Consider the following 18,468-nt stretch of genomic DNA (forward strand, 5'->3'; position numbering starts at 1 on the left):
CGGGATCAAATACCGGCTGCGGCGGCTTCATTTTCGATGAAGGCGAAAACGGTGTAGGCCCATGTGCTCAGATTTGGGTGCACGTTAAAGAACCCCGGGTGGTCGAAATTTCCGGAGTCCTCCACTACAGCGTCTCTTATAATCATATGGTGGATTCGGAACGTTAAACCCCACGTATCTATCAATCAACAGTAAACATTTTGGAGGAAAAGTAAAGACATACGTTTGATACTCAGATGCATGATTTACAACAGAATGCTTAAAACTCGACAGACATTCTTGTACAAATAAAATAACATCACCACGATATAATCGCGAGGCACGTTGAGCGTAATTATAAACACTCACCAGCACTTTGAGCGCCAAAACTTAACGAGCTTCAGGCCTTTTTTCACTTGTGCCCTCCCTATGCAGGTGTAAAGGGGCTGCGACGCAAAAAAAAAAAAACACGGACTGTGTACGAACGTATATACTTATTATTTTCGGATGACGCTGAAACTGACAAGGAACAATATATTGTTCAATAACGCTTATAGACTACCCTGAAGCCAGAGATGATACGGCGTTTCTGCGTGGACTCTGAACGTTAGGAAAGAAGGTGGTTCGGCTGACATCTGGAATAACTAGACGACAGGTACCTCTCGAATCATTGAGACGGTACGGATATTCGCATGTTACAGGGTTACAGTCAGTGTGAAAAAAAAAAAGAACAGATTTTGGCAGCGAGCTCCTTATAAGTTCTCTGAGCCTCCCAAGTCAGTTCTGTTGAACAGAACAGAAGGTTTTATTGTGCTAAATGAAGAAGAATACATGTGCATGATATACAGAAAGAGGTCCCATAGTCAGAGACTGCAAGGGGACCTCTTGTACAATGTAGAATTGAGAATGATTGTGATGTACACAGCAGGGAGACAGAGCTACAATAAAATGAGGAACCTTACAATAAAAAAATACGTCGGGATCTCAAGCGGGCTTGGGATCGGTATCTTTCTTTCTTTTGAATAATGTAACTGAAGTAGTTGAGTAGGTTCCTTACAGTTAACTAATTATAAAATTTTAAAGAAACATATCAGCCGCCTTGTTAAGGAAAAAATAAGTACGAACATTTTTCTGTGTGGTGTGCATACAAACGCTAACCTAATACACACTTCCAGCGATGACACACACACACACACACACACACACACACATATATATATATATATATATATATATATATATATATATATATATATATATATATATATATATATATATATATATATATATATATATATATATATGTGTGTGTGTGCGGTAGCAAAAGAGGTCGACAAACGTGCGAAAACACAAGTTTTACTGTTTTACTAACGCTTCGGCAGAAGGGCCTGCCGAAACGTTAGTAAAACTTGTGTTTTCGCACGTTTGTCGACCTCTTTTTCTACCGCATTTTTCACCGGATCCATTGAATTTCAACCCACCACATATATATATATATATATATATATATATATATATAAATATATATGTCTTGCCCCGCTGTTTCCGCATGTTCTCACTTTTATCGCGCAGTTTAACTTGCCTCCTCCAGATACTGATTCGAAACGATTTTTATTGACGAAACGTAAGGCTACTTAAGCTTTCCACTTACCGAGTTAACCTGAGGCTTACAGTTCCTTGGATTCACCGGCCAGCTTTGGCAGGTTGAGTCGGTCACTTCGATGGTAATCACCACTCGATCACCATTGTTATTCTGAAAACAAAAATGAAAAATAAATGAGCTATGGTAAACGACGCCGGCATGATTAGGTACTCATAAAATGAAGTTTAAGGAATTTCGTGGTATCTCGGGAATTATCTCATTGTCGTGTCGCAACAAACCGATAGAGGCCTGACTTCCTAACACGGTGATAGCCTTTTACGGTGCATGATGTCAACGCTCGAGTCTATTTGAAAGCAAGTATGATCTATTTAGAATCACACGTTGTAGTCTTCTTATGCGTTGCGTTTTCCATCTGGGGGCGAATCAAACATAGTTTACGCCACGGCATTGGTCATTCGCCATCAATACACTTTGTCATGTAGTTTACCGTTTTCGTTGTAGTCCATCTTTCAACACGAGAGAGTTTTGTGCTGGGATCACCAAGCTTCACTAACGTCATTTCCGTCACGGTGGTGACGTCGGTAAGACGCACACGAACAGACTACACAAGAAAATGAGACAGAAACAAAGAAAAAAGTTTTGTAGATTTGGATGACCCGAGAGACGATACAACAATACCTCTGTTCGTGACAACAGGTAATCTTTTGGTGTGCGCAGAAGAGAACGAACCTTCAGGTTTTACGAAATGGAATGCCTACTTCAGGGTGATAATCAAACTGTTGAAGCATATAGTGCAGTCATAAAATAAATGGGTCGTAAAGAAAGCTATGGTAAGTTCAAGCGACATTATTTACGATGAGTTCTTGAAAACTGGAGAGAAAGGCTGGATTTTGTTTTGCTGTAATGCTACAGAGGCGATTGCAGTTAAAGAGAATATAACATTCTTGCCGGTTATGTTAGATGATATATGACCTTATAAGGAAGGAAGGAAGGAAAACAGGGGGAAAAGAACGGCAGGGAGGTTAACCAGCCTATAGGCAGCCGGTTTGCTACCCTGCGCATGGGGGAGGGATGGGGGAGATGAAAGATAGAGAGCAGAGAGGGAAGAGAGAAACACAGCACATTCGGCAGCACATGCGCGCACACTCAGTCATAGTCCAGTCTTGTCTTTCGCGGTGTGTGACATTGCTGTTACAGTCGCTTGTTCAAGTCCGTGTCGCGTAGGAATTTCAACAGAGCTTTCGTCGCCTTCTGTTGCAATGTCTTCTCTCGGGCACTTGACAGAATAGTGTCCACAGACATTTGGCTGTTGTCAATGCGCGCAAAAGCGGACGCCAGTGACTGTCTCTGGATTTCATACAACGGACAGTCCCACAGGATGTGGTGTAGCGTCTCTTCGCAATGACAGGCATCGCTGAGAGCGTTGTCGGCCATTCCTATGACAAAAGAATAAGATTTTGTAAATGCCACTCCTAGCCATAAGCGATGAAGCAGGGTGGCTTCTCTTCGGCCGAGTCCAGTGGGCATGCGGAGAGCCATCAAAGAGGACAGGTGGTGTTGACGATTCGTATCGATGCTTGGTGGGCACCATAGTGAAAACGTGATTTCACGCGCAAGTCGCCGAAGATTACTGGCAGCATCGGTCCGCGAAAGTGGCATGGCTTCTTCTCTTGTTCCTTCAAGGGCTGCCCGCGCGGCAGTATCGGCATGTTCGTTCCCTATGATGCCGCTGTGACTTGGCAGCCATTGAATCGTCACATGATGCCCTTTGTCGTGTGAAATGTGGAGAAGGCATCGAATTTCGAAAACAAGCTGTTCGTATGGCCCACGACGCAGTGCTGAGAGCACAGACTTTAGGGCAGCCCTTGAGTCACTAAAAATCGACCATTAATGCGGTGGTTCCCGATTGACCACACGAAGTACAGCGCGCAAACCAGCTAGTTCCGCTGCTGTAGATGCCGTGGAGTGGTCAGTCCTAAAGCTGATGGTAACACCTCTTGCTGGGACAACTGCTGCCCCTGACGAAGACTGGCGGTTCGTGGAACCATCGGTGTATACATGAATGCTGTCTGAATATTTCTCGTGCAAAAAAAGAAGAGACAGTTGTTTCAGCACAGGCGAAGATAGCTCAGATTTCCTCCGGATCCCTGGTACACTAAGATGCACTGTGGGTCGAATAAGACACCAAGGCGGTATGGATGGTTTAGATGCAGGAGTGAAGCCCGAAGGAAGTTTATCGTTGTAATGACCCTATAAATATTTGTAGCAACCATCGAGTTACGAGATTCGAACGCAATGTTATACAATATGTAAATATGTAGGCTGTTTTTATTTCGGGCGACACAAATAGTCTCGAATTTTATGACACTTAGTTCAATAAACCACATTTTTTTCAATCTGAAGCAGCATACATCTGAATGACTATTATAAAGTTATTGTGACTGTAGATAATTGACAAACATTTATGACGTTACTATTCATTTGATTTGATTTTATTTGATTGATTCTCACTTACACACAAGTGCAACATAGTGAAAAATGGAGGTGGATGAGGCAAATAAAAACCACCCGAACGCGGCCTGAAGGAGACCTCTCCCCCTTTGCACAGTATGATAAAACGCATAATACACTTGTGTACATGTATATATTTGTGTACATGTATGCCAACATAATCATGTATATTAGAGCAAATGTCTTCACTGTAACGTAGTGATGTTAGTCGTGAAATATAGATGTGCCGATGTGTATGTGCCCTGTTACTGGAATGGTATGAAGCCTTTGTGTTCTGTACATGCTGTAAATAAACTTTTTCTAAACAATACACTTTGCACAATACACTAATGCAGTGACCATACAGTATGGCAGTTATACAATGAATAGAGGAAAAAAAGAAAAAAACTACAAAAATAAACATTTCCACAATGGATTACACTACTCGGATAAAGCGGGAACAAAATATATACGTACCTCCTAACATGTGCAAGAAAACTAACAAAAATATATCACACACTAAAAACTCCCAGGAAACACTCGAGAAAGTGGAGTGCATTAACATTTTAAAAGCTGGCAACTTCCAGTGCTGTATATGATAGCATGCTTTGTTGTATGAGTAAACAAGTCTATGGGCATTGTTACCTAGCATTTTGTTTGGTAAGCATAGCACGTTCTAAAGTTCAGACACTTCCACAGTTCTGATGTACACTGCTATAACGGTATGCATTTCCAGAATGGTATGGAAGTTCTTCCAATAAGGTAGCGTTACGTTTAGCACTAAAACGCTATTCGCGCAAGAGTCTAGGTTTGTATATGTTATGAACTTTTGTTATGTTGTATTTTTCAAACAGGTTTTCAGTAATAGCCAGATACTGTACATTACGAACGACACTCAATATTTTCTTCTGCATGCGAAATAATTTAAGTTAAACTTAGTCATGGCACGTGCCCCATACTAGATGCCTGTAATGAACATGCGATACAAATAAAGCATTATAAATTAGCAATATTACAGTAACTGGGAAAGTGTATCGGTAACGACTTAAAACACTTATTATGCGGCAACGTTTTGGAGTATCGAGCTTACATGGTCGTCCCATTTCATTGTATTCGTAAAATGTACCCCTAGAACCATTACAGAACACACAAGTTCTATATTTGTATGTCTATGCACTAATGTTTGATCTTAAGGAAGTCTTACGTCTTCGGTATGAAAGATTACAGATTTTACAGCATATAGTTAAGGCAAGACTAAGGTATTGTGTGAGATAGAGCAGTTTTGGTACAGTTAAGCCAATAAGTCTCAAGAAACATTAAAAGTTGAGGCAGTTGTTTTATGAAGTCGGAGACCGAAAGCGATTGATTAAGTGATTTAACAACTTTGCGAGAAGCATCAAGTTGGTGCAAGAGTTTCGTTCTTGCCAAGTTAACGCGAGAACACACGCTGTGCTGTCCGCATCAGAGACTGACGTCTGAAAGTACAGTGGGCAGTATGAAGCAGCACGCTAGCCCCATTTGCCGAAATGCACGCAACTTGGAGACTCTGTCTTTGCAGGCACGCCGTGCTATATGCATTAGCCTGCTGCTGGGGCGAGGGCTGTGGTTACCAACTCTTCAATTAAGGCAATCAGGACAGGATGAGAAGGGGGCGTAAACTAACCTACGGAGCGAGCAAAAGCACATTCTTTTACTGCAGCGTATTCTAGACAAATACTTCGCTTCTTAACTGCTGTGGCCTAGTGAAGAGGTACTTCAGCCACCTCTACTGACTGGGCACTGCTCGAAGCGGTTCTTCTTGCAGAAGAATGTACTCGCAAAGGTTGTCGCACTTCATTCACAAGTTCTACTAAATGGCTGAAGCCTCTCGCAGCCACAGCTAGCCACCACAACATGATTTTGTACGTGTGATTCGTGTGAACTTCATGTTCCATAGCGCAACGCCAGTCGTTGGCCGTGCGTTGAATCTTATGTTTCCAAATAGGTGGTCTGGAATGAATCTGGTACATACATCTGTCTCTACAGTGACAGCGCGAGGCTCGAGACGCGGTATCTAAAGTCATGCAGTCCTTCAAAATCCGGGACTGTTGGCAACCCTAGGTGCGCATTGGGTGATGCGCCGGTTAAAGTAAGAAAGTTAGGTGGGCATATGGGATTAGGAAGTGTGCCTGGATAACACAGCCATTGCGAGCCCACGCTCGGCTTTGTTGGCAAAGCATGGGAGATGCTTCTACTCTATCGGACGTAATTAAGACGTATTGATGATGACGCAGACTTGAAGTTCACTCACCGGCCATACAACCTTCCTCAGACCCAGCAGGTACAAGGCAGGTCGTCGACTCAACGACTTGAAGCGGGTCAACTGCACCGCTAAATGCATGTACCGGGGGTAGGATGACTCCGGTACCTCGACCAAGTGCGTGTCACTGAAACCGATGCTGGAAACTACGATCACCAGCGCAACTGGAACAAGTCGTAGGAGCATTGTTGACCTGCGTGAGTTCATGTCTCCTGTTGAGAAGTGGACACTTGCTGCACGGGGGTGAGGACGCTTGAGTCTGTGCACTATACTATAGCGACGCTACGGCAAACATACCGTACCGCTGGGAAACGTCATATCGTACGCGGCCAGAGATTTCAAAAAAAGGTACGGTGACAGTTTCGTAACTCTAGCTTACCGAAGTGCAGTTAAGGTATCACGGCTCGGTCTATAAATAAGGGTAAAGACAATGCGTCTATTCAGAAGCAAGAAAAAATAATGTAGTCCATTCGAAACTAACCGTTTCCCAAACGTCGCCAGTGACATGTATCGAGTCCTGTACAGGTGCGCGGAACGCACGAATGAAAGTTGATGTCAAACTTATGAGGCTTTTTTTTCTTCTCTTTTTTTGTCTTTCTTTTTCGAGCAGGAGATGTAGCAAGCTTGACGTACAAGTGTTATTGCAGAACAAAAGTTGGCCCTATAGTGTGGCAAGCTCCAGTATGGAGCGTCGCTTCTACTCTTCTGCATTAAAGTGTCAGCCGTATACGCTCTATTATTTTACAAGGAGCTAGAGAAACACTCTTTCAGGCGGCGGTTTCGAATTGTATGCCATAGAGTCCATCTTTCACGCTTCTTGCTATTTACAAACGTCGAGCATTTTCTTTTCCAGTCCTTCTTCTAAAGGTAAAAAATCGTGACTCTCACAAAGGCAATTAAAAAGTCACCTGACGCCTCCTCGCTTACGACAGCACTTATTCTGAAGAATAAGCTTAATTCTTTAGTATCGATTCTCGACAATGGTGTCGAGCCGTGAATTCATTGCCGCGTAGCAATGAGATTTAAAAACCCATTTAAAGAGTATAAAAACTCATTTAAAGAGTACCTGTTAAATAGTTGATCTATCTTCTTTTTGTTGTTTTATGCTGTATTATTTGTTTTTTTGATTTCATGCCTTTTTGTTTTCATTCTGCTTTGTATACTTTTGTTTCTACGATTCTAACAGCTGCTTGCGCTTTTATTATTTGTAATCATCACTGAGGGTCCCGTTGCAGTCGTGTTCTTTGGGACCCTCGTCTGTATATTTTACTCCCTGTAACATCCTTTTATGACATGATAATAATAAACTGATTGATTGATTGATTGATTGATTGATTGATTGATTGATTGATTGATTGATTGATTGATTGATTGATTGATTGATTGATTGGTGCAGTCAGTGGGATATTTGAATCGAGAAGCTCGACATAGTGCTTTGAATACGGTCGCCAGTTCCCTTGGTGAACTGATTCAAACGAGCTTCATCGAAGAAGTTTGATCCAGATGAACTAAAGGACATTGTTACTCATTTCATTTCATTTGGGATGAGCTAATGAAGGCGATGTTACTCTCCAAACTTCAAATAAGCATTCAGTTTTCACGTTCCACATTTGGCATCGCAGCACCCCTTGCGTATACATAGGACAACGGAGTCTCAGGCTGCACTCGTCAAACGCTTTGCGTACATTATACGGCTACTGCTAGAGATATCGGCGCAACTTTTGAACAATGTGTGGGGTTTAATGTCCCACAACCACCATATGAATATGAGAGACGCCGTAGTGGAGGGCTCCGGAAATTTCGACCACCTGGGGTTCTTTAACGTGCACCCAAATCTGGGCACACGGGCCTACAGCATTTTCACCTCCATCGAAAATGCACCCGCCGCAGTCAGCATTCGATCCCGTGACCTGCGTGTCAGCAGCCGAGTAGCTTAGTCACTGGACCACCACGGCGGGGCATCGACGGAACTTTTAAAGAGTAATTACATGTTCAGCACGATTGTTTGCAATCTTTATAGATGCAGTAATGGCACTCCATCAACGTGCATCACGGCACCAAGGACAACTACGTCGGGAGTATGTTTGAAATTACACCCCAAATTTACGCTTTTAGACTTTTCGTAAGACGAAAGCCTTTGATGCCTTCTCAAGGGCGAAAAATGACCATTCCAGGCGTCAACATCCGTGATGCAAAAAGAAAAAAAAACAAATTGTCGCCGGAGCGCTGAAACGGCGGGCTAAAGAAGATGGCCAAAGAAAGGTTGCAGCAGAACGAGATAACAACAACCAAGAAAAATAAGACAAAAATTGCTGTGGTCCCTAACATGCATCAGTTCACCCCCCCCCCCCCCTGAAAAAGGTGGGGCAACGCATGGGAATTCGTGTAGTTTCCTCTGCACCCCACAAACTTTCTCAGCTAGCTAGGCTCACATGTGCCACTAGACACAAGAAACAGCTGTGCAAAACAAAGCGATTGCATTTGCAACGTTGTCTACAGGATCCTACTTTCGTGCCGTGCCTATTAGACAAACTGGGAGATGCTTTAACTACAGGCGGACGGAGCATGCGTGCAATGTTCGCAGCGGCAAACATCGTTTTCTGGCCCGACACGTCACTGTATGTGGCTGTAAACTACAGTTTGACAACACAGTCGTCCTTAATAGACACAAAGATGAGCGCACAAGGATTGCAATTGAAGCTACAAACATAGCCCGTGAACACTTCACTTGCGTCAGCAAACCTTCAGTAGCTCTGTCTTTTTAAGAAGCTAGCGTTTTTGGACAGTCGTAAATGCCATAGGCGTTAAGTAATCACTCTAAGTCATAGTGGGCGTTGGTTGATTGATATGTGGGGTTTAACGTCCCAAAACCACCATATGATTACGAGAGACGCCATAATGGAGGGCTCCGGAAATTTCGACCACCTGGGTTTCTTTAACGTGCACCCAAATCTGAGCACACGGGCCTACTAGTGGGCGTTGGTAAGGTGGGGCTGACATACATATTTTATCGGTTTTACTATCCGGGTCTGCCAATTTGTCATATAGTATGAGTCTACAAAGTCGTTTCATCTGTCAGTATATATTTCACAGCTTTCCTAATAAACTTGCAGTTGGTAGTAAGCGCTTGTACCTACCTGTCTATTCTGTCCGCGTTTACGTAGTGCGCTCTCAATTCAAGTAATCATGTATCACCAACTCGCCCAATCAACCATATTTACGAATGATAACTTCACTGTATGACATCATCATGACGTCATATATGTGGTGGAAGCTTGTCACTTCATCGTGACGTTCCTAGGAGGTTGCGTATTATGACGTCACATGATGACGTGACATCGTCGCATATCACGTCGTCGCTTGTTCAGGCTCAGAGGTAAGCGGATGCCAGATGAACTGCAAACCGCTTCATGTGCACGCAGGAATGTCTCAATACCTCCTATCGCAGCTTAACTGCAAGGCTACGTTGGGTGCAGAAGGATTTCAACGCGCGTGTGTTTGGGTGTTTGACGATTTAGAGTACGTGGTACTTTACTATAGGAGAGCCGGAAGTCGTCCTAGTCGGGAAAAAAAGAACCAAAACGGGTATTTAGAAAAGGTGGTTAGCGACTTCGAGGACTCAGTACTCCATCGTGGGAGAGCTGAGATGAAGCCGCATCGACAAAAAATTACGCTAGGGCCGCGCCCGGTAAGACGAACTGTATGTACGAGCGACAGGGTTGGACAGAACTCATGAAAGTGAAAAAAAATAAAAACAGAAAAAATTGGCAGATCCCACGTACAGTGGGAGTCGACGATATGTGAAGCACGAATGAGGAAGGTTGATATGTCCCTTTAAGATCAGCACAATGTTACCAGGTGAAGGTAACTGATGCCGTACATGCCTTACGTGTCATGATTATCATGTTTGAATCTTTCGTTTACCTTCGTCATCTATTCACGTCACGTGATACCAAATTAAGTATATGTGGAGCTAGTGAAATGGCCGCGAGCAGGCTATGAGCGTGGTATGTTGTCACTTACTTAAATGAAACGCTTGTCAGCATTATCATGTTTGCACCAGTCATATACTTTCATCATCCATTGACGTCACGTAACGCCTGATTTTCTATATGTGGAGTTAGCAAAATGGCTGCGAGCGCATCATGAACGGCCTAACATACTCCAATGTAGCGTTGACGCGCGTGCACACAGGGCACAGTGACGTTACGTTTGCAAAACGCGAGCACTCTGACGCTAGGCGCGACCGGAGCGACCAGCGCCCGTCGGCGCGGCCCGATGGCAACCGGTGCGAAATGCGACATGCTGCGTTTCGCGCCAATGCCTTACCCAGACAACACTGTGTCTCCCTCTTTTCGTGACGGAGGGACGCCGAACGTGCTGAAACGCGCATGCGTCAAAGCAACGCAGCGTGGACTGGTGCCTGACGTGGCAACGCCGGCGTTACGCGGCGAAATGAACGCAAGCGAGCACGCGCACCGCGTCACGTCGTAATTTATTGGCGCCTTGACTGTGGTGTGTAGTCATGTTCTCACATGCCACGCATCTCATAATTATCAAGTTTGCACCAGTATCATACCTTCCTCATTCATTCACTTCCTGTAGTACCAAATTTGTTATAAATGAAACTAGCAAAACGGCCGCCAGCGCATCATGAGCGTAGCATGTAGTCATGTTGTTACATGACACGCATCTCATGATTGTCATGTTTGCACCAGTCACATACCTTCGTCATCCATTCACGTACTATAGTACCAAATTCGGTATATGTGACGCTAGCGAAACGGCCGCGAGTGCATCTTGAGCGTGGCATGTAGTCATGTCTACATGACACGCATGTCCTCATTTTCATGTTATGGTGAGTCGCTTGTGTTCTTCATGCAATCATGTCATGCCATACCAGTTTTGCAACATGCCATTTGAACGAAACCACGGCGAGAATTGCTGGACCATGAAATGTAAATCATGACATTTATGATATACATGCCAAGATTTTCATGTTATGACTAGTCAAATATGTTCTTCATGCGGTCATGTTACGCCATACCAAGTTTGGTATCGATACCATTATCGACACGGCCAGGAGAGCTAAAAGTCATGAATGGATGGATGGACGGACGGACGGACGAACGGATGGATGGATGGATGGATGGATGGATGGATGGATGGATGGAGGGATGGATGGATGGATGGATGAATGAATGGATGGATACGCTCAGAGTCGCCAAAATTCGCTAAGAAATGCTTCGCATTTAGAACTCAACCATTTAGAATACTTTATCCTCTATTATGGGATGGCCCAAAGCCGTCACAGTAAGCACAATGCCGTCCCAAGACGCCACCTCATATCCGTGACTCATTTAGAAAAAGCGGTTAATGCTTTAGAGTACTCGGTACTCTGCTATGGGAGAGCATAAAGCCGTCCCGCGGGAAGGTCCCTGACGACGCTCGTAAGCGCAGTACAACGAGGGAAGTGGATATTTACGAAGGGAATGTTGGTATGGTGAGGCAGTGTGTATCACATCATTATTCAGGGCCTCCCATTTTCTTCTAGTAATCACGTTTTTATGTTCTTCTTGTTAACAATTTGTTCTATTGTATGCCTTGATTAATGGGTGGTGCAATGTGGCGTTTTTACGGTGTTATGGTCTTTTATTTTGTTTGATCTTTTTGACAGACTTTTGATAACCTTTTTTGTTGTTCAAAGATGTTTCGGTCATTCCCATGCACCTGCGTTATATCTGCTGCAGATGGCGGCGACACACGGTCATTGCGCGGTCTTGAGATACTTCGCCTAAGGAAAGTTAGATGAAACAGACTGAGAACACAAAGACGGCTATTGCGTTTGAGTCGTCTTAAGGAAATAAATAGGAGACCGAGTAGTTTTTGTTGCCCAAAGTGGGAAATTACGACTTAGTAAAATGACAGAGCACTTCAGGGGGCCGAAATGTCATGTGCCTTCATCGTCTCATCTTGCTTGGCGTAACGCTGACTAGACTACGTGTAGTGTAGCCATTCGCAGCACGTTAAGCATACGCCAAGATTGATTGATTGATTGATTGATTGATTGATTGATTGATTGATATGTGGAGTTTAACGTTCCAAAACCACCATATGATTATGAAAGACGTCGTAGTGGAGGGCTCCGGAAATTTCGACCACTAGGGGTTCCTTAACGTGCACCCAAATCTAAACACACGGGCCTACATCATTTTCGCCTCCATCGAAAATGCAGCCGCCGCAGCCGAGATTTCATCCCGCAACCTGTGGGTCAGCAGGTTAAGCGCGCGCTAGGGCCAAAAAGCGTTCTTTTTTTCTTTTGTTCGTCAAACGACTTGATAATAATATCCAGTGGGAAGCAGTTTGAAGGGCCCCTCACCAGGCGCCTTACCAAGTTTTAGTTAGACCATGCAAGTTGTTGGGTGTCCGTTGAGGAACGTTTTGCCACAAAAAAAATGTTGTCAATCGTGTGTAGCGGCGCGAAGCGAGGACGAGAGGAGGCGAGCTCGAAACCCTTGCCGCTCCGCCGCGTAGCTTTCGCAAGCCAAATCTCTCCCCTACCCTCTCCGGCATCCGACCAAGAGGTCACGTACGCATGACGTGCCCGGACAAGCCCAGCCCCCATGCACGCGAGCGGCGTTTTTTTTTTTTTTACCATGCAGCGTTATTTCGTGTCGTGGTCTACTGCCTTGGAATGGATTGGATAAACTTTTATTTTGTCCTCCAAAACACAGATCACTGTGTTGCGGGCAGTTCCGTCTACTGCCTGTTTCTACGGGATAATTCGGAAACGCTGGCTTAGACGCGGTAGAATAGATGAGCACAGTGAGTGCGCAAACGCGTAGGAGCGCTTCACGGCTGTCGTCGTCTCGATGGGCTGACCGCGGACACGAACGCATGCGAAACGCCAGCAAGCACATTAATCCCGCACCTCGTAGCAAGTCACAAGAAAATAATAAAAAAGAACGCTCACAATTCCTTATTGAGTCTTATTATGTATCTAGAGATATATTATTTTATCCAAGCAACAAATACATAAACTACCTAAGTTGTGTTAAATCATTTTCACCATGTCACGTGCCACTGTTGGCAACGTCAGAGCGAAGTCGTCTACGTAGAGAACCAACGTCACCGCATTGCCGTGTACGTAGGGCCATTCATACGCACAAGTCGTGCCCTCATTCTCTAGGCGCGCGCCGGCAGAAGGGAGGGGGAGCAGCGTTCATCTTCAAAATTGACCCATTTCAACGGCGAGTAGCGTTGTAAATTTTGGCAGACGTGATCATGAACGCCTCGTCTACGCATTGCGCTTGTCATCTCAAAATTGTCAAACCTGGTGAGTGGCCCTTTAGATAATGTTCGCCATGTTTCATTATCATGTTTGCACCTGTCACATACCTTCGTCATCCATTGGCGTCACGTAGTACCAAATTTGGCATGTGTGAGACTAGTGAAACGGCCGCGAGCACATCATCAGGGTGGCATGTTGTCATGTTGTTACATGACACGCACATCGTGATTACCATGTTTGGATGTGTCATTTATCTATGTCTTCCGTTCGCGTCGCGTAATACCGAGTTTGGTACATGTGAAGCTAGCGAAACGCCTGCGAGCGCATCATGAGCGTAGCATCTAGTCATGTGGTTACATTACACGCATCTCATGTTTATCATGTTTACACCAGTATCACACCTTCGTCATCCATTCACGTCCCGTAATGCCTCATTTGGTATTAGTGAAGCTAGCGAAACGTATGCCAGCGCACCATGAGCATGGCATGTAGTCATGTTTTTTCATGACAGGCATCTCATGATTATCATGTTTGCACTAGCCACATACCTTCGTCATCCATTCACGGACTGTAATACCGAATTTCGTATATGCGACGTTAGCGAAACGGCCTCAAGCGCATCATGAGCCTGGCATGCAGTCATGTTGTTACATGACACGCGTGTCATGATTTTCATGTTAGGGTCTGTCGCTTGTGTACGGCATGCAATTACACAAAACCATTCCAGTTTTGGAACATGCCAAGTGAACGAAACCACCGCAAGAGCTGCTGGACAATGAAATATAAATCAAGTCATTCATGACATACATGTCATGTTTTTCATGTTATGACTAGTCCAATATGTTCTTCATACAGTCATGTTATGCAATACCAAGTTTGGTATCTATACCTTTATCGAAACGGCCAGGACAGCTAAAAGTCGTAGCGGATAGATAGATAGATAGATAGATAGATAGATAGATAGATAGATAGATAGATAGATAGATAGATAGATAGATAGATAGATAGATAGATAGATAGATAGATAGATAGATAGATAGATAGATAGATAGATAGATAGATAGATAGATAGATAGATAGATAGATAGATAGATAGATAGATACGCTCAAAGTTGCCGAAGTTCGCTAAGAAATGCTTCGCATTTAAAACTCAACCATTTAGAATACTTTATTCTCTATTATGGGGGGCACAAAGCCGTCCCTATAAGCACAAAGCCGTCCCACGAAGCCACCTCATATCCGTGACTCGTTTAGAAAAAGCGGTTAACGATTTAGAGTACTCGGTACTCTGCCATAGAGAAAGGAAAAGACAAGAAAGGACACTCCGCAAAACCTGGCCTCAGGAAGTGCGTCACGACTACGTAACGAACTAGTGCTCTCACCAAACGTCAGAGGGCGCAAGCGCGAAAAAAACAGTTATAATCAATGCAACAGAATTGTTTTTACAAAAAAATAATTATACGCCCAAATCTGGTATGTTCTTTATACATAAAAACAATTTATTCAACACACCTTACGCGATTATTTTTTTTCAGCCGTACTGTCATAAACACCATCCACCCAGCGACAAGCCCATGCATGACTGACAGCGGGAAGCTTTCGTCGCTTTCGTTAACGTCGGCGTTTTCGTGCGTGATATAACAGGTGAGGCACGTTTTCACCCGAAGCTTGTTGAATGACATCTTGTTGGGCTTGTTAGGTCCTTTTTTTCAGAAAACGGTTACTCCTGTGCGAATAAGACACCATGCAACAATCATAGAAAGATGCACACACACACGTTGAGCTTCGTGCGAGCGAGTTTGTTTTTTACGTGGTGTCTCATTCACGCAGTTGTAACATTTTTCTGAAGCTTATAAGTACGGGGAGGTTCGCTTAAAAGAAAGTTTGCGGCTCTATGCAGCGGCGAGACGGGAACATTGTGCAACGTATGCATTATAGCAAAGGCGGCACGGCGTCAAGCCGAGGCGACGCGTGCTGCGTCTGCCACGGACGCGAGCGTATGTGCGCTGAGCGTAGCTGGGCAGCTAGGTCATAGGCTCGGTGTAAAATATTGAGAAGCATTCGCTGGGCCTCGCATGCTTCACCACGCGTTTCCCGAAGGCTCGGAACATGAATAGTTCTTGGTGTGCCGGAGGCAAATCTGGACTAGCCAAGTGGCCATCATCTTCATTGCTTCGCTAGCCTTGTGCCACTAGTGCAAGCTGCCCACAAGTTTTTTTGACGTTTCCAATATAATTTTACCGCACGAATTTCAACTACGATTTTTCTTCCCAATGTACTGCTGATACTGCGTACGCACGAAGGTGTTCTAAAGTTCCCAAGCCGCGATACCATTGCACAACAAGGGATAGCGGCCTGGAAACTTCTGAAGATCTTTATGCGTGGTCTTGACGTCTACCTTTGTAAGTCAGAGTTTTATGGGTCAGATATGTATCACTGGTTTTGTATTGTGCATCGATTAGCTAATCATTCAAATGGATTTGCTTGTACAGTTATGATGTGCACATATCTTTTTGTAATTTGACAGCGAAGAATCCACTTACTAACATTTTCAGACCACGCTGATGCCATGCCGTCCGGCGGTCCAAGCTACGGCATCTACTGCTGTGTATCGTGGTGCTTCAAGAATGGCAGAACCCACAAGAAGCATGGGACGAGTTTCTTCCGCATACCACGGGACGGCAGGTGTGTTAAAGCTTTTGTATGGTTTGCATGTCTTTAGGCTTACTGTTCGTACTTGCTCAGTGAGGGTAACAATAAAAAATTACTATTCAACTACTTCCCCTTTCAGATGATAGTTCATTGCCAATGCAGGATGAAAGCATGGTGGCAGTATGCTGGACGCGATGATCTCCTGAGTAAGCCGGCCAGCCTATTGTACGCAACGTACAGGGTTTGTAGCGACCATTTTACTGCTCAAAGTTTCATGTACCCTGGGCACACAAGGCTTACAAGAATGGCTGTTCCCACTGTGCAACCAGCTGCACCATGTGATTGACTGAAACTCAAATATGTGCAATAGCAGCCACTTGTAATGGATCAGTGGCGACAGTTAACCGCGAAGATCTTTGTAGCCGATGGAGAAACCTCACTATAGAAGTAGCACTAGGGAAGTCTTAAATTTTGTGAATTGTGGGCTATTACCTTCATAACAGCAGCTTTACATTTCTGTCGTTTGTTGATGCTCTGGACCTGCGCAACTTGTTTTGAAAGACTTTAAAGGGCTATTTCACGTTATCTTCATGCCTGAGTGCACATGTACGTATACCTTTCATCAATGAAAGCCGGCACTGTTTATAATTCCAAAAATCAAAAATTACTTGTTTCCTAGTTGGTGCCTTCTCTTTTCTTCCACGTTCGACAAGTTTATGCGTTTGAAAGAGCTTTTTAAGTTTCCCCATGCAACAAGCTTTGTAACTTGTACCAACTGCACATATATGCAGGTTCTCTGAGCGTCGCTTCAAGTAGTGACTGTGACATGGCTGCAGAAGCTGCACTGCAAGGTGCGGATGAGCTTCAGTTTGTGTCATTTTAAGCCTCTTACTGACACATTGTCGTAATTTCATTTCTTCAGCACCTGCGGTAGAGGCTTCAAAAAGCGGCTCCTACACATTGAGATGCCCTGATGAGCAGGGTGCGTTCAGTGTCGCGATTTCTTTTTTTTACCCAAAGTGACTGTTGACCAAACCTCTGCAGGTGGCAGCTCCCTTGTAGCTGGTTAAAGAAATTCTGCTGACTTTGTCTTGCCGGGGAAAACCTTAACCAGTCGTTCAGCTATCACAAAAGGAACTTGTGTGACCGGTAAGTTGTATGTTCACTTCAACACCACAGTGGATTGATATAGAGACTTCCGCAGGCCGCTCGCAAGATTGTTCCGACAGCACTGTCCGAGGCACTGAACAAGCTTCACAAGACCCTCCAGAAGACGTCTCCACCAACAGCTCCACGCCTGAGTGCCCTAGAGAAAATCGTAACTATGCTTTTATTGCAGCTATTTTTAATGTGCTATTTTATGTTTAGGACATTCTGAGGAAACTATCCTCAAAAGGACACTACGTGTGCACTTACAAAATGTAAGGGTGGGCTCTCAGTGATTTTCATTCTTTTTGTGCATTGTCAACATTGTGAATGGTTTGTTTTTAGGTAGTAGAATCGAAAACTTCGCACCACAGAAAGTTGTGCAACTTGGGTCTGAAAGAGCGAGGAAAGTGCTCGTATGGGATTAGTTGTTCTTCACTTTTACATTCATTTTTTGTTTATTGCAGTGCGTTCCTGTGTGCCAGCGACAATGTCTCCATCAATGAAGTACAAGCAAACCATTAAACATCTGCAATCCAAAGTAGCAGCACAGCGGAAAACTATCAAAAGACAACGGAGACAGCCTCACCAAGCACCGTCATCGACTTCAAAGACCGCACGTCACCGAGGAGGTTTTTAAACTTCTTTCTGCACATGTTCGCTTGAGGCCCAAACGCAAGGGCAAGCGGTTTCCCGTGTGGTTCAAGAAATTCGCTCTTCACTTAAACTTCCGAGGTCCGCGAGCATACCGATTTCTGGCTCCATATTTTTCTTTGCCCTCCCGGCGTTCGTTAAGGAGGTACCTAGCTAATGTAAAGATGACTCCAGGCAACACCGACTAAATTCCAAGGCCGAAAGGCTGCCGCAGTGACGTCAGAGGGTGAAGGCCCAGTTACGCCGTGAACGCTGCGGAAAGCCGGTGTTTCGTTCGCGTTTTAGGAGAACAAACGCTCCCGCTCTAGCAGCTGCTGCGGCTTGATTGGGCCGAATAAAAGATGTGGGAAAAAA

General features: G+C 44.4%; 1 protein-coding gene and 2 long non-coding RNA genes across 3 annotated transcripts in view; 2 read left to right on the forward strand and 1 right to left on the reverse strand.

The window, feature by feature from the left end:
• The window catches only part of LOC119167936 (uncharacterized), a 37,404-nt gene extending 30,689 nt beyond the window's left edge, over nucleotides 1–6,715 (reverse strand). The window contains exons 1-3 of the mRNA XM_075867906.1: nucleotides 6,363–6,715; nucleotides 1,631–1,732; nucleotides 349–425 (exon numbers count right to left, since the gene is read on the reverse strand). Coding sequence (XP_075724021.1) covers nucleotides 349–425; nucleotides 1,631–1,732; nucleotides 6,363–6,578 — 395 coding nt within the window. The 5' untranslated portion in view covers nucleotides 6,579–6,715. The remainder of the gene's footprint in view (nucleotides 1–348; nucleotides 426–1,630; nucleotides 1,733–6,362) is intronic.
• An 8,478-nt stretch (nucleotides 6,716–15,193) lies between these two features.
• LOC142765024 (uncharacterized) lies at nucleotides 15,194–16,751 on the forward strand. The gene is made up of 3 exons (XR_012884020.1): nucleotides 15,194–15,306; nucleotides 16,218–16,347; nucleotides 16,477–16,751. It is a non-coding gene; the product is annotated as an uncharacterized LOC142765024 (long non-coding RNA).
• Nucleotides 16,752–17,049: 298 nt separating this feature from the next.
• Nucleotides 17,050–18,255, forward strand: LOC142765025 (uncharacterized). The gene is made up of 3 exons (XR_012884021.1): nucleotides 17,050–17,165; nucleotides 17,237–17,463; nucleotides 17,519–18,255. It is a non-coding gene; the product is annotated as an uncharacterized LOC142765025 (long non-coding RNA).
• The last annotated feature ends 213 nt before the right edge of the window (nucleotides 18,256–18,468 follow it).

The sequence above is a fragment of the Rhipicephalus microplus genome, chromosome 6 (assembly GCF_043290135.1).
Source record: "Rhipicephalus microplus isolate Deutch F79 chromosome 6, USDA_Rmic, whole genome shotgun sequence".
NCBI classification, from domain to species: Eukaryota; Metazoa; Arthropoda; class Arachnida; order Ixodida; family Ixodidae; genus Rhipicephalus; species Rhipicephalus microplus.